This window comes from Saccopteryx leptura, chromosome 4, assembly GCF_036850995.1.
Source record: "Saccopteryx leptura isolate mSacLep1 chromosome 4, mSacLep1_pri_phased_curated, whole genome shotgun sequence".
Classification (NCBI taxonomy): Eukaryota; Metazoa; Chordata; class Mammalia; order Chiroptera; family Emballonuridae; genus Saccopteryx; species Saccopteryx leptura.
In genome coordinates this window covers 17,806,370-17,821,149 of record NC_089506.1, presented here as the reverse complement: position 1 = coordinate 17,821,149, position 14,780 = coordinate 17,806,370, and the positions used below count along the sequence as shown (strand labels likewise).

At 43.5% G+C, this 14,780-nt stretch overlaps 1 protein-coding gene across 2 annotated transcripts in view; it reads right to left on the bottom strand.

The window, feature by feature from the left end:
• Positions 1-5,201: 5,201 nt before the first annotated feature.
• The window catches only part of MTMR7 (myotubularin related protein 7), a 96,594-nt gene continuing 87,015 nt past the window's right edge, over positions 5,202-14,780 (bottom strand). For both annotated transcript variants that reach the window (XM_066380234.1, XM_066380235.1), the window contains 3 exons: positions 13,198-13,338; positions 10,918-11,044; positions 5,202-8,055 (listed from right to left, as the gene is read on the bottom strand). In XM_066380234.1, coding sequence (XP_066236331.1) covers positions 7,693-8,055; positions 10,918-11,044; positions 13,198-13,338 — 631 coding nt within the window. In that variant the 3' untranslated portion in view covers positions 5,202-7,692. The remainder of the gene's footprint in view (positions 8,056-10,917; positions 11,045-13,197; positions 13,339-14,780) is intronic.

The following is a 14,780-nucleotide window of genomic DNA, read 5'->3' as shown; positions in this document are numbered from 1 at the left end:
CAGTTTTGTATTTTCTTCATTTTTCTGTTCACCTAGAACCCTGGTCGGCAAACCTCGGCGGCTCTTTGGCCCCTTGAGTGTGGCTCTTCCACAAAATACCACGTGTGGGCGCTACCTCGATAAGGACTGTACCTACCTATATAGTTTAAGTTTAAAAAATTTGGCTCTCAAAAGAAATTTCAATTGTTGTACCGTTGATATTTGGCTCTGTTGACTAATGAGTTTGCCGACCACTGACCCAGAACATGTTTTTTGGAAATAGTGCTTTAGAAAAAACAATTATTTCATTAATTTTTTTTTTTTTAAGTAAGAGGAGGGGAGATAGACTCCAGCATGTGCCCCGACCAGGATCCACCCAGCAACCCCTGTCTGGGGTCAATGATAGAATCAACTGAGCTAATTTTAGCACATGAGGCCGCCTCTCCAACCAACTACTATCTTCAGTGCTCAGGGGCCAAAATCAAGCCACTGGCTGTGGCAGGAGAAGAGGGTGAAGGAAGAAGAGAGAAGCAGATCGTCACTGCTCCTGTGTGCCCTGACCTGGAATCAAAGCCTGGACATCCGTATGCCAGGCCAATGCTCTGCCCACTGTACCAACCAGCCAGGGCCCAAAGTTATTTTCTTAAACTTGAAGTATATTTAATACTTAGTCTGATTATGGAAGGGCAAATATTCACAGAGGCTGTAAAGATATACTTTGGATAAAGAAATTATCCTTTATTAACTGCCTTTCTTCCTCACACTGCTGAGGGCATCCCATTCGATCTTCAGACTGACCAGACCGGGAAGGTATAATAACTTCCGTGTTCATGGATAAGTGAGGTAGGTGTTTCACGCTCGGGGCAGGGTTCTGGGTGTTCAGAAACCCTTAGCTCACTAGCCAGCAGAGCTTCCGTTTCCCCCCAGTCACTGCTGTGGAGAAACGTGTCCCAATCTTTTGCGAACAGGTGGCTTGCTTATACACCAGATAGATCCCAGAACAAGACACCAGCAGACCACAGCCATTCTGAAAGGACAGCAGGTCACTGGATCTGTGGACTTTATTAAGCACCTACTAAAAATGAGACAGTATGGAAATACTAGACAGCCAGAAGTCAGACGCGGTGGGAGCTTCTCTACCTCCCTGCAGCCAAACACGTTGGCGTGCAGTCTCTGCAGTCACGTGGGTAATTCAGCTCAGTATTTTCAGTCTTTAAACTTGAGCGCTTTCACTTTTATTCTATACCATTTAATATAACTTGGTTTCTCCTTCTAAAATTAATTTACTGGATAACTTCCTTGCAACCCAGTTATTGAAAAGAGGAGTTTGGTTTGTCATTGTGTTTAACAGACACGTTAGTTTAGATCTAGGTTAAGTCATCCTGGAAAACAAGTCTGCACTAGAGTATGTCTGCGTGAATTTCGGTTCTGTTATTGCGACAGGAATTAAGTGACCTTTTTTTGTAAATTTATGGCTGTATTCTTTTCTTCTCAGAATTGGCCGTTCTGGAGAAGCAGAGCCAGAGGGAGGAAAAATGCCGGACCGCACAGGAAGTCAGCTTTTACTTGAACACGTAATGAAAGACGAGATGGAAATCAGAATGTGCTGAGGAGTTACAGAGTGTTCCGAGTAGGGGGTTGTCATGGGTAGACATGTCAAGGATAATACATCGAAATAGAAGAAAGCTGTCTAAATAAATGAGGTACTTAAGATATGTTTCAAAGTTGGAATATTTTCTAGGAATAAACTAGGAAATTTATATTGGAATAGAGATAAGTTTGATTTTAATTTATATATGGTTAAAGAACAGCTCAGATTTGTTTTTAGGGAAAGAAACTAATTCTGTGCTTTCATAGAATAAAAACGTATGTCAAGGTTTCCCTTCTCTTCACCCTCCTTTATTCTAAAGGAGTTCCTTTGTTGATTGCTGAATTACGATCAAAATTCTAACCTTCATATCATTAAATTTACTTGAAAATATGAATAAATTATGTCACTTGTGCTGTAAATATTACGAGGTGGAAGTAACTTGCCTTGATCAGATTTACATTGGTTTATTCTCTGTGCTTTAAACCAACAGCCCTAAGTAAAACACTCCCTAATTGATATTGGATTTAAAACAAGAATGTACTGTTACGGATTTTAGTCTTGTTGAATTGGCCATATTCTTTCGAGGCCCTGTGAAGGCACACTAATTAAAAAGGAATAAATGTACCCTTTTATATAAATGTCAGTGTTAGGTTAACCTAGTAAGTAGTCTAAATGAACATATATGTAGTAAATGTCTTGTAAGATATTTGGCGGGCTGAAAACAGTTTATGTGGCTTGAGTGAAAGATACCACATTAAAAGAGTTAAAAGTTTAAAATATCAAATATTTACACACTATTTACTTTTCAAAATAAATGCATAGTTCTGTTTGGTACATTTATGGTGTCACTTAAAAAATTATTATGTATTTATTTTTGTAGATAAGTGATGCCAAATGGAAGAGACTGAAGTCGTGTCCTCAGTATGAGGCAGAGAAGTTTCTGAGAGTTGGTAACCGCAAGAAACACATGAAGTGAGGTATAAAATGGAAAAGCCATTATGACTGTATCCTAAGTACTGATCATTAACAAGGTATTCCCTACTATGTACAATATACTGCAGAAAAAGAATAACCATTCCTGGTGTTGAATTTGGAACTGCTCAGTAGAGCATGTTCAAATTCTGTATTCTAAAAAAACTACACTTGCTTTATTTACATTAACAGAGTACTTTTATATTACAAGTGTCTAAAATATAAAGTATGATTAACATAATTACAATTACTCACTGGTACACCCACTCCAAATCTTTCATACTCAAGATTTCAGCAATGTAGCTCTTTGCCGTTTTTTTTAACCCAGTTTTATTGAGATATAATTGACATACATTTCTGTGTAAGTTTAAGGTGCACAGCATGATGTTTTGACTTACAGACATTGTAATTACTGCAATATGTTTATTTAGCATCTGTCATCTTATAGATACAGTAAAAAGAGAAAGTAAAAAAAATATTGTTTCTGAGAATTTTCAGGATTTACTCTTAACAATTTTTATATATATCGTACAACAGTGTTAACTGTAGCTATCATGCTGTACATTAAATATCTAGTACGTATTTATCTTGTAACTGGATATTAGTACCTTTTGACCAGCATTCTCCAAACCCTGCCAACCCACACCCCACCTCCGCTAACCACAAATCTGATCTCTTTTTCTATAAGCTGTTTCTCTACCTTTAGATTCCACATATGAGGTCATATAGTATTTGTCTGATGTATTTTACATAGGATAATGCAATCAAGATCCATCCATGTTGTCACAAATGCCAATATTCCCTCATATTTATGTTTGAATAATATTTCATTGTATATATGCTGTACCTTTATTCATTCTTCTGTCGATGGATACATAGGTTTTCTCCATGTCTTGGATATTGTAGATAACGCTGCTATGTACATGGGTGCAGATGTATGAGTTGTAGTGTATGTTTCCTTTGAATATATATGCAGAAAGGGAATTGCTGGATCAGAGGGCACTTCTGTTTGTAATTTTTCAAGGTTTCTTCACACTGGTTTTGCATAGTGGCTGTACCGGTTTATATTCTCATCAATAGTGCACTAGGTTCTCTTTGAAGTTCTCTTTTCTCCACATTCTCACCAACATTTATTATCTGATGTCTTTTGAGGATAGCTATCCTCACAGGTGTGAAGTGATATGTGGTTTTGATTTGCATTTCCCTGATCACTAGTGATGTCAAGCATTTTTCATGTAATTCATGAAAATTCATATATCTTCTTTGGAAAAATATCTGTTAAGGTCTTTTGCCCATTTTTTAAATTGGATTATTTGAGTGTTTTGCTATTGAATAGTATGAGGTTTATATGTAGTTTGAGTATTAACCCCTTATGGTTCACAAAAATGTTTTCTCACTCAATAGGATGCCTTTTAACTGTCATCTTTTACTGTACAGAAGTTTTTCAGTTTGGTGTAGTCCCACTTGTCTGTTTTTCCTTTTGTTGCCAATGCTTTATTTGTCATATCCAAAAACTCATTGCCATGACACGTGCCAAGGAGCTCGGTTTTCTGTGATTTTATGCCAGCACCGTACTGTTCCGATTACTAGAGTTTTACAGTAAAGCTATAGATTAGGAAGTGTGATGCCTCCTGCTTTTTTTTTGAGGATTGCTTTGGCCATTTTTGTTCTTTTGTGGTTCTCTATAAATATTAAATTTTTTCTACTTCTGTAAAAGATGTCACAGATTACATTGAATCTATAGATGTCTTTCGTAATAAGGACATTTTAACAATATTATTTCTTCTAATCCAAGAACACAGGATCCCTTTTCATTTGTGTCTTCTTCAATTCTTACATCTGTATACTATAATTTCCAGAGTAGAGATCTTTCATGTCCTTGGTTAAACTTATTTCTAAGTATTTATTTTGATGCAGTTATAAATAGGATTTTTTTTTCTTTTTTAGGTAAGTCATTTTTAGTATATAGCAATGCAACTGATTTCTGTATGTTAATTTTGTATCATGCAGTCTTACAGAATTTGTTAATTAGTTCTAACAGTGTTCTTATGGTTGAGCTGTCGATGTTTTTTCTGTGTATTAAATCATGTCATCTGCAGAGGCACTTTTACTTCTTTCCAGTTTTGATGCTTTTACTTCTTTTTCCTGCCTGAATGCTGTCAAGAATGCAGCGCCATGGCTGAACAGACGTGGTGAGAGTGGGCACCTTGTCTCGTTCCTGCTTTTCCAGGACAAGCGTCAGTCTCTCACCATTGGGTATGTTAGCTGAGGGCTTAGCACGTATGGCCTTTACTGTGTTGAGGCACGTCCCTTCCCTACCTAATGTGCTGTGTTTTTATCACAAATGGAGTTGAATGTGGTCAGGGTTTTTTTTCTGCACCTTTGAGATGACACAATTTTTTCTTTTATTCTGTTAATGGAATGTATCACACTGATTGTGTATAAATCACCCTTGCTTCCCAGATATAAACCCCACTAGATCATGGTGAATGATCCTTTTAATGTGCTGCTGAATTGGGATTGCTAGTCTCTACTGAGAATTTTTGCATTTATATTCATCAAGGATATTGGTCTGTAGTTTTCTTTTCTGGTAGTGCCTTTTTCTGTCTTTGTTGTCAGGGTGAGGTCTCAGAAAATGAGTTTGGGAGTGTTCATCCTCTTTGATTTCTTTTTTTTTCTTCTAGAAGACTTTGAGAAGGGTTGGCATTAATTTTTCATTAAATATTGGCTAAAAACTTACCAGTCAAGCCATCTGGCCCTGGGCTTATCTCCATTACTAGTAATTGTTCTATTTCTTCTTCATTTAGTCTTGGGAGTTTGTTTCTAAAAATTTCAAGTTTCTTCTGTGTGGCTCAGTTTATCGGTATGTGTTGTGTTTTTTGTTTTCGGTTTTTTTATTTTTATTTTTTAAGTTAGAGATAGGAACCTCAGACTGCTTCTGTATGTATCCTGGCAGGAGATCGAACTGGCAACCTCTGTGCTTCAGGACGATGCTCAACCAACCGGGCTATCTGGCCACGGCTTAATTTTTTATTTATTGGTATGTGGTTCTGACTCAAGCTAATTTGTACCCCCAAGTTCTTTGGGCCACTGGTTTGGCTCTGAGAGTAGTCAGGTCAGCTTGCCACCTCTCAGCTTGAGTTGCTGGGTAACACATCTTCCAGGTGTGCTCGCCGGCCCTTCCTGTCACGTGGCTCTGGGGCCACTCTCTGCGGCAGGTGGGGCATCTTTCTGGCTCCTTCCTGGGCAGAAGGGGCCGGGAGCCTAGATCTGCAGCGGGTGCGGGTCCAGCTTAGCTCTTCCCGCAGGCGGTGTGGACCAGGCTCCGGCGCCAGCAGAACCCCTCCTCTGGGAGTCTGGAGGAGGCAGACCCGCTCCCTGCCCCATGCCCGGCAGACTGCTACTGCCCTGCCGCTGCGGATGAGCAGAGCCGCTGGCTGGGACTACTGCTCGGTTCGAAGGTGGAACTCATCCTCCAAGACCTGGCTTTCAACCCGACTCCCCCAGGTGGAGCCAGCAGGTCCCCCTGAGGTCCCTGTGGGGCGACACTAGGGCAGGGGCTTCTACTAACCACCCACCATGCTGGGATGCTGGCTGTCCCCGGACTCTCGGTTCCCACTGGAGGCGCAGCAGAGACCTCCGCGTCGTGCTGCACCGGCCCGGGGGAGGGGCGCTCAGCGTGCAGCCCCTCCTCGTACCCTCCGATGTGGTCCCCGTGGGCCTGTGCGGCACGGTCCTCAGCTTCCTTCTTGAGCTCCAGGATTCTCTCAGCGGTGTCCGATCCTAAATAGTTGTTAGTTCGCTTGTGAAGGAGTGGAGTCAGGAATGGCCTATCTCGCCATCGTGGTGATGGCAAAATTTAATGCATTATCCTATTTTAAAAATTTACACATTCAACAGATTGCTGTAGCTTTTACCTAATAACTGAAAGCCATACCATGTGAATGCTGTTTATCTCCGTCCAACACTGCAGCTTTTCTCTGCCTTTTCTTCAGATCAGAGGTGTAGGTCCCTAGGAAAGTCCCATTTTTTATCAACAGCAGATTCTGCTTCAAAAGTGCATTTTAGAAAAAAACACAAAAACTTTTCAGAACTCACTCAGCAGTCAGTTGTAATGAGATGTAACAATGTTATTTAAACCATATTAACCAGTTACAATTTCTGAAATGATAGAAGACAGAAGTTATTCCACTTGTTAAATAGTAATGACAACCAAATTCTGTAGCTCTTAACTGGACTCTCCCTCATTAAAATATTATCTACTAACTTTACGTTACTGTTACATGTCAGGGATCAGGCTGGTGGTTGGCCCACACTGTCTTGGCAATGTCCCTGGAATAGTAATAAAATCTTGTTAATAAAAAAGCTAATCTGATATGAATTCGTATTTAAGAACAAAAGAGTAAATTTTGCTTCTACTTTATTAGGTATTATTAGACCCATGTTAGAAGAAAAAGTGAGTTATAAGTTTTTGCATTTTTTAAATAGGAGAAATAGGAGATCCCCCCCAAAAAAGGCAACAAAGTTATTTTAACAATATGAAATATATTATCTAAGGAAAAGTTATTGATCGTGAACCCTGAAAAATAAGCTTAAGCAGTGACAGAGCTCAGTTACAGATATAGATATCTATTAACCAAAAAGGGCACGTCCCAACAATGTCCTCTGCAATTAGAAATATTTGTATTATAACAGAGTCAGGAAGGAAGATAACGTCAGATGTTTGAAGAAACAATGTATCAGGAAGTGAAATGGGAAGGTTGAGGATGGTGACAGGTGGCGGGAACGGGCTAGGGCACATTTTGAGTGGAGCAGGTGCATCCTATGACAGGAAGGCTGACCCGAGAGCCTCGGGTGACGGTAGAGGTCATTGCTCTGTAGTGAATAGAACTGTCATAGACTAGAATGATCTTTGAAATGGGAAAATTTTTTTAATATTTATTTGATAAAAGAAATGGCTACTTCCTGTTCTTCAACATCTAAAAGAAACTAAGAGTTGGACTCCTCCTCCCTTTTCATTGTTCTGTTTTATAATTCTCGATGACACGTACCATTTCTGGAGTTATTTTTTTATCTTAAATTGCACTGTTCCCTTATTTTTGGAAAGTGTTTCTGGCGTGTCCTTGCTTTGGGAGCTGCGAAGGGAAGCGTCAGATGGTGAGAAAGACGGCCTCGTCGGAGTCCCGGTCCCTGCCGCTGTCCTCGCTGGGCGCGCACTCCCCCCCGCTGGGCGACCGGCAGCTGAGGTCCTCCACCCCGGACTCCTGGTCACTGGTGGCTGACAGGTCTGGGTCCGAGCTCTTCAGGTTGTCCTGGGTTAGAATCAGGGCAGAGTCTTCGTCGCCCTGGGAAGGGCTCCTGGACGGGAAGGACTGGGCATTCCCACTGTAGTCCTGGGGGGTGTTGGCTGTGCTGTTGTCGGAGGTAGAGAACCCCGAGTGTTTGCTGGGTTCGCTCGGCTTACTCTTCACTTTCGTGCGATTCAACTGGACTTTCTGGATTTTTTCCAGCCTCTAAAAAAGGAAATCATAGTTTCAGGGAAGAATCATAAATGATTTATTTTTTTTACGTATGCAGTCCTTTAGTATTCATTACCTTCCAGCTGGGTCAGTGTTAAGAACATGGGATCGAGATGGACCTGAGTTCAAGGCAGACTATGACCTTGGACAAAGGAATTAAATTCTGAGGCTTGGTTCCTTCATCTCTGAGAGGATGGTAATAACCTGCCTCAGCATAGATTTTCTACAAAACGCAAAAACAGTAACGTGGATAAAGCACCTGGTAACCAGTGGTCATCCTTCTTCCTGTACCTGCATGGTTTTACCTAGTGTTTTTTCTCCTTTGAACTCAAACTATGTATTTTTAAAATCAGGAACAAGGTGTCACCCAATTTTTTAAACTGAGATATAAATCATTTACCATTAAATTCACCCATTTAAAGTATACGTCAGTAGTTTTTAGTATATTGACAACACTATAGAACAGTTCATTATCTAATGCCAAAATATTTTCGTCCCTGAAGAAAACCCCACACAAACCCCTTAGGAATCCCCCCACCCCGCTCTCCCCGTGGTCCCTGGCAGTCTCTGATCTACTTTCTGTCTGTGCGGATTTGCCTACTCTGGGCAGCTCATGTAAGTGGACCGTACAGTAGGAGGCCTTTTGTGTCTGGCTGTCACTTTGCTTATAGACTCGGGGTTCATGCGCATTGTTGCACGAACTTCATTCTTTCTTATGGCTGAATAATATTCTAATGTGTAAATATCCCACATTTTGCTTATCCATTGATCAGATGATGGACATTTGGGTTGTTCAGAATACATTTTTCCAGATTTCATCGTCTAGTGTCAGTGAGGAAGGTGTTATATATCTCAAGTATTAATATTCAAAAAAGCATTCATATGAAGTTACATGTACAAGTGCTGTGTTGGGCGGCAGGAGGGATGGAGACAGACAGACGTGGCCGTAGGGAGCTGCAAGCGCAGAAGCAGAGCTCCTGTGATGCAGGAATGTGGAAGAGGCAGACAGTACAGTGTGTCCGTAAAGTCATGGTGCACTTTTGACCGGTCACAGGAAAGCAACAAAAGACTATAGAAATGTGAAATCTGTACCAAATAAAAGGAAAACTCTCCCAGTTTCATACCTATTCAGTGCAGTTCGATGTGGGCTCACGCACAGATTTTTTAGGGCTCCTTAGGTAGCTATCCCGTATAGCCTCTACAGACTCGTCACTGACTGATGGCCTACCAGAACGGGGTTTCTCCACCAAACTGCTGGTTTCCTTCAACTGCTTATCTCACCGAGTAATGTTATTCCTATGTAGCGGCGCTTTGTTATAAATGCACCGATATTCACATTGCACTTTGGTCACAGATTCGAATTTAGCGAGCCACAGAACACACTGAACTTTCCTCTGTACCGTCCACATTTCGACTGGCATGGCTGTGGGCTGCTCCGCTGTCTACACGGTGTTACATCATCATCTGCGCATGCGCACATGCTGCCACATCATCTTACAGAAACTGGGAGGGTTTTCCTTTTATTTGGTGCAGATTTCACATTTCTATCGTCTTTTGTTGCTTTCCTGTGACCAGTCAAAAGCGCACCATGACTTTAAGGACACACTGTATTTCAGAAGGCGGGTGCCGTGCTTAGCAAGCAGAGATCTGAGTTAGCACCCAGAAGGAAGGAGCACTCCAACAGGACTGAAGGAGTTCAACCTGGATGTGATGGGTAGAGCATTTTAGAAGGTGGGACAGTAAGGAGAAAAACACAGTGTCGCTGTGTATAAGAAACAGAGGATAGCTAAATCTGAGCAAGGGCTCTAGTAGAGAGTGAAGTTGACAAGGTCGACTAGACGGGAATGTGGGAAAATGTTGCATTCCAGGCTAAGAATTTTGTCTCTGTTTTAAGGAAAAAAGAGCAAGAATTTTTAATTACAGTACTATTAGATAAGTAAGTTTTTATTAGTAGTATTTTAACAAAAGGAATACTGGAATGCATTAATAGAATCCTTACTTTTTCATAAAGCTTGGCTCTCTTTAGGAATAGTAAATAGGACAGGCCCAGGGTGACAGGAGCAGACTTGGAATGGCAACGCTTTTATGACAGCTCCAGAATTCTAAACACCAGCTTGTGTTTCGTGTCATCTCAGTTCTCCATGTATACTCTTTAATTCAGTCTCAGAGCCCTGGTGACCTGTCACAGTTAGGGCACTGTGAACATGCTCCATCAGAATCTCTAGGCTTAGAGCCCAGGCATCAGGATTTTTTATATTGATATCACTGTGTCATTCTTCTTAAAAGTGAAGGATAAGCCCCGGCAGGATAGCTCAGCTGGTGGGAGTGTTGTCCCCAAAGCACAGAGGCTGCGGTTTGATCCCTGGTCAGGACACGTACAGGACAGATACATGCTCCTGTCTCTCTCTCTCTTCCCCTTCTTCTCTCACTAAAATCATTCAATCAAAAATTTTTAAAAAGTGAAGGATAAACTTTTACTCTAAGTACATATCTAATTTTGTTCTTTCACTCTGAAGACCGTTATTTTCATGAATTCTCCAGAAAGAACTCATTTTAGTACTCCCAAATAACAGTAACCAAAAAATCCCGACCTACTGTAGGAGCAGCCCAGTCAGCTCACCATGGAGGCGAGCTACAAGCCAGAGGTCCGAACTGGCTGCACTGCTGCTTAGGTTTGGGCTTGGGGTTTCTGGGAGCTCACCTGGTGGCGCCGTGTTCCAGGTTATCCCCTGGCTAAAAAGACAAAACGTCTGTGTCGCTAGAGTTCCCTGTCCCGAGGCCTGACGGCTCCCATGGAGCAGTGATGGTCCAGAAGCTAGCCCCGAACTCGGACAGACGAGCGCGAGTGCGTCTTACCTCCTCCAGGGCCTCCAGCTCCTCCTCCAGCTGCTGCGTCTCCTCCTTCACCGCCATCAGGTAGTCCGTGACCGACTGTCGGGGCTGCAGGCCCTTCTCAAAGCGGTTGTACATCCCACTCCAGAACCTGTGGGGCATGCGGGGCTGATGCTCCAGCCGCGTCCCCCCCCTGGCTCCCGCTCGGGTCCTCTGCGGCACCCTCCGTCCTTGTCCCCGCCTTCGTCCTCTGTCTACCCTCTCCCCTCGCCCCCCCCCGTCTCTGTCCTCCCACCCTCCCTTCTCACCCCCCTGCTCCATCCTAGATCCCACCCTCAGCCCCCCCTCCGTCCTTGTCCCCCCCTCCACCCTCAGCCCCCCCTTCATCCTCGTCCTCGGTCCCTCCTCCACCCTCGGTCCCCCCTCCACCCTCGGCCCCCCTTCATCCTCGTCCTCGGTCCCTCCTCCACCCTCGGCCCCCCTCTGTCTCTGTCCTCGTCCTGCCCACCCTCCTCGTCCCCCGCTCCCTCCTCGGTCCTGCCCTCCGTCCTCAGCGCCCCCTCCGTCCTCGTACCCCCCCATCCTCACCCCCACCCCCGTCCTCATCCTCACTCCGTCCTCAGCGCCCCCTCTGTCCTCGTACCCCCCCATCCTCACCCCCACCCCCGTCCTCATCCTCACTCCGTCCTCAGCGCCCCCTCTGTCCTCGTACCCCCCCATCCTCACCCCCACCCCCGTCCTCATCCTCACTCCGTCCTCAGCGCCCCCTCCGTCCTCGTACCCCCCCATCCTCACCCCCACCCCCGTCCTCATCCTCACTCCGTCCTCAGCGCCCCCTCTGTCCTCGTACCCCCCCATCCTCACCCCCACCCCCGTCCTCATCCTCACTCCGTCCTCAGCGCCCCCTCCGTCCTCGTACCCCCCCATCCTCACCCCCACCCCGTCCTCATCCTCACTCCGTCCGCAGCCCACAGCCCTAACCATAACCAGACACAAATTCTGGGCTCAAAGAAGCCACCTGCTGAAAGGAATCATTTCATGTTGGTCTTTTTCTTGGGTCAATAAACTTCTTTTGGGGAGAGTAAATTCATGAATTTGTATATATGATACTGAATTAGAAGGCTTATAATATTCTAAAATAGACTGAAGTACCACATGTTAGTTACTATTCTTTTCTGTGTTTTTTAGTTTAAGAAAATGGCCCTTTGTTTTGAAGTAAACTTGGAAAATTAGTAATTGTATTAATAGCAGCAAAGGGAATCTTATTTTGAGGGTTTTCACCTATTTGTATCACAACCACCAAAGATTTATATTTGCATTTGCAGTGAATCCGCCCCCTTTTATCCTACACAACAATGCAGCGGGAACACAAGGAGAATAAGGAGTGTTGTCACAGGATATCCGTAGGCCGCTCTTTCCGCAGCAGGACTGAGGGCAGACAGGCGTTGTGTGGCCCGCGGTTCCGGGAGCCGTGCGTGACGCTCAGCACCACGCGTGCCGGCTGCCTGGTGAGACAGTAACTATGGTGGAGTGCAGTGTGTCAGCAGCTTCCAGAACTGCTGCTTCACACAAACCGTGGAGGCTTTTCTTAGTATGACAGAATTAATATTCTGCTATAATTCTGAGGAAGCAACTAACTTGAAATAATTAACAAAAACAAATCAAGGAATAAGAGCTGTAGAGGAAGAAAAGCCGTGTGTGGGGGCATGGGAGGCAGAAGGAATGCCCTTCCCAGTCTGTCTGTGCACCTGTCTGCTGGCCCCGAGCCGTCTGCTGTAGACGAGCCGAGAACACGGCGGAGGCCAGACTAGACGTGTGTGCCTAGTGCACACCTAGTGGACCGCAGGGTGCCCCCTTCTCTCCTCATCCCAGGATGTACAGTCTTACATCCCTTCCACGGGGAAGCAGTTCCCCTCGGACTTGATTCAGCAGAGAGAAGGTAGATGCTGTTGTGACCACCACACTTGTGAGTCCACGGGGAACTTACAGGACCCTTGGTTTATTCAGTCTCCTTTCCTCCCGCCTTCCTTCCTCCCTCCCTCCTTCCCATCCTCTCTTTCACTTGTAAATAACGTTACTTTCCATTTTACAGATATTATTATGGAACATTAACTTCTCAGATAACTCCACGTTTAGGGGGAAGGCGAGGGAGGGCAGACACTGGCGAGAACTCCAGGTCAGACACGTAAGCACCCTGCTCTGGGGTCCTGTGTGTCCAGAAAGCCGGGAGGCTCGGTAGGAAACAGTGCAGGGCCAGGGCCGCAGTTCAGACCCCTCCCTGGGAAGGGCCCGAAGGTCCCCTACCTGCACATGAAGTTGCACGGCGTGGTGGGGAGGCGAAGGGTCCCCTGGGTCTGGCTGTGGCCGGCTCGAAAGAGAGGGTTCATGTAGTCGGCCCGGTTCTTCCACAGGTGAGCCCACAAAGAGTAGGTTCTCTCTTGAACTCTGTTGTGAAGAAAATAAGTCTGAAAATGACCTATCTTAGTTCTTATAAATAATAGAATGTGATATTAAAGCTCAAAGGGACCAGTAATAGTTATCTGAATATCGCATGTCCCTGTTCTATAGCAGGGACATTTACCATCTCCATGTCTTCATGGTATAGCAGAACAGTAATGTCAACTCCCCTGCTGTCTACACTGGCTTCAACAAGATGTTTAATTCCTGTGTATAAAATAAAACTGCTATGTAATTTGGGTTTGTTTTTTTTTAACTAAATAGTTATTAAACTTTTATTATTTGCCAGGTACATACTATTTAAAGGCTCCATGCATTTTCTCATTTAATCTTTACTGAATTCCTGTGAGATATGTCTGTGTTACAGATAAGGAAACTGAGGCTGAGAGAGGTTAAATAGTTTCCCAAAGTCACATGGCTGGTGAGTGGAACAGCTGGGATTCAAACCGAAACAAATACCACAAAATTGGCTAGTCTATGGCCACGGAGCACAGAGCTATCAAGGGACACGGGTAAGCTTGAAGGATGTGCTCTGCTCCTTTTAAATCATTACCATCTATCACTAATCACACTTGAAGTCCCTTGGAGAAAACAAACTAGTCTCTACTAGAAAAAGTCATTTTCTTTCCATTCAGAAAGTACAAAACTAATGGAGTCCACTTTATTTGAATGACCACTTCTAAAATTAAATCTGATATTATATGGACCACAGTTAAAATCTTTTAATTTTATGAAAATTTCAAAGATTTCCTTCCACTTGCATTTCATAAATCACGTTTCTGCTTTTAAGTTTTTGACTTTATAATTTAAAGCCCACTCCCTCTGGATAAAGGCAGTACAGTTTTAGTCTGAATAAAAGAGTGACTTCCGTTTCAGACTTGCTTTCCCAATTCTGTTATAAAGTACTGTAATCCGCAGGTTACATAGAGACACCAGGCAGGTTACAGAAGAAATTTGAGCAGTTTATTAATTAGCCAGCTAGCTACATGGGGCACAGTCCCAAATCATGTAGGCCCTCTTACCGTCATGAACCTTCTTTTATACAAAATCAAGTACTGGTTGGGGTAGGTAAGGAGGGAGCATGGTACAATAGTCAATTACTAACAAGCTTACAACATTTAGCTATAGGATCTATTAAAAGGAAAAGGCATTCCCACATATTAAGACCACAAGATAACACATTAGTGATAAATGTTTTACACACCCGGCAAAGACATTCCCAAATCTTCTAGTGTCTACCCCCACCCCTATCACCACAACGAAATGTTTAGCTTAGGATAAGGAGAGAAGCTGAGTGAAATTACCTTTGCTAAAAGTGTTGGGGCTAGCTTATTAGGAGGTCTAATAAGCTAGTCCTGGCTTGTTTAATTTACAAGGTTTATAAATATAAAGGATTTCAAAAGGGATGATTATTAGCATATAAAATGCTA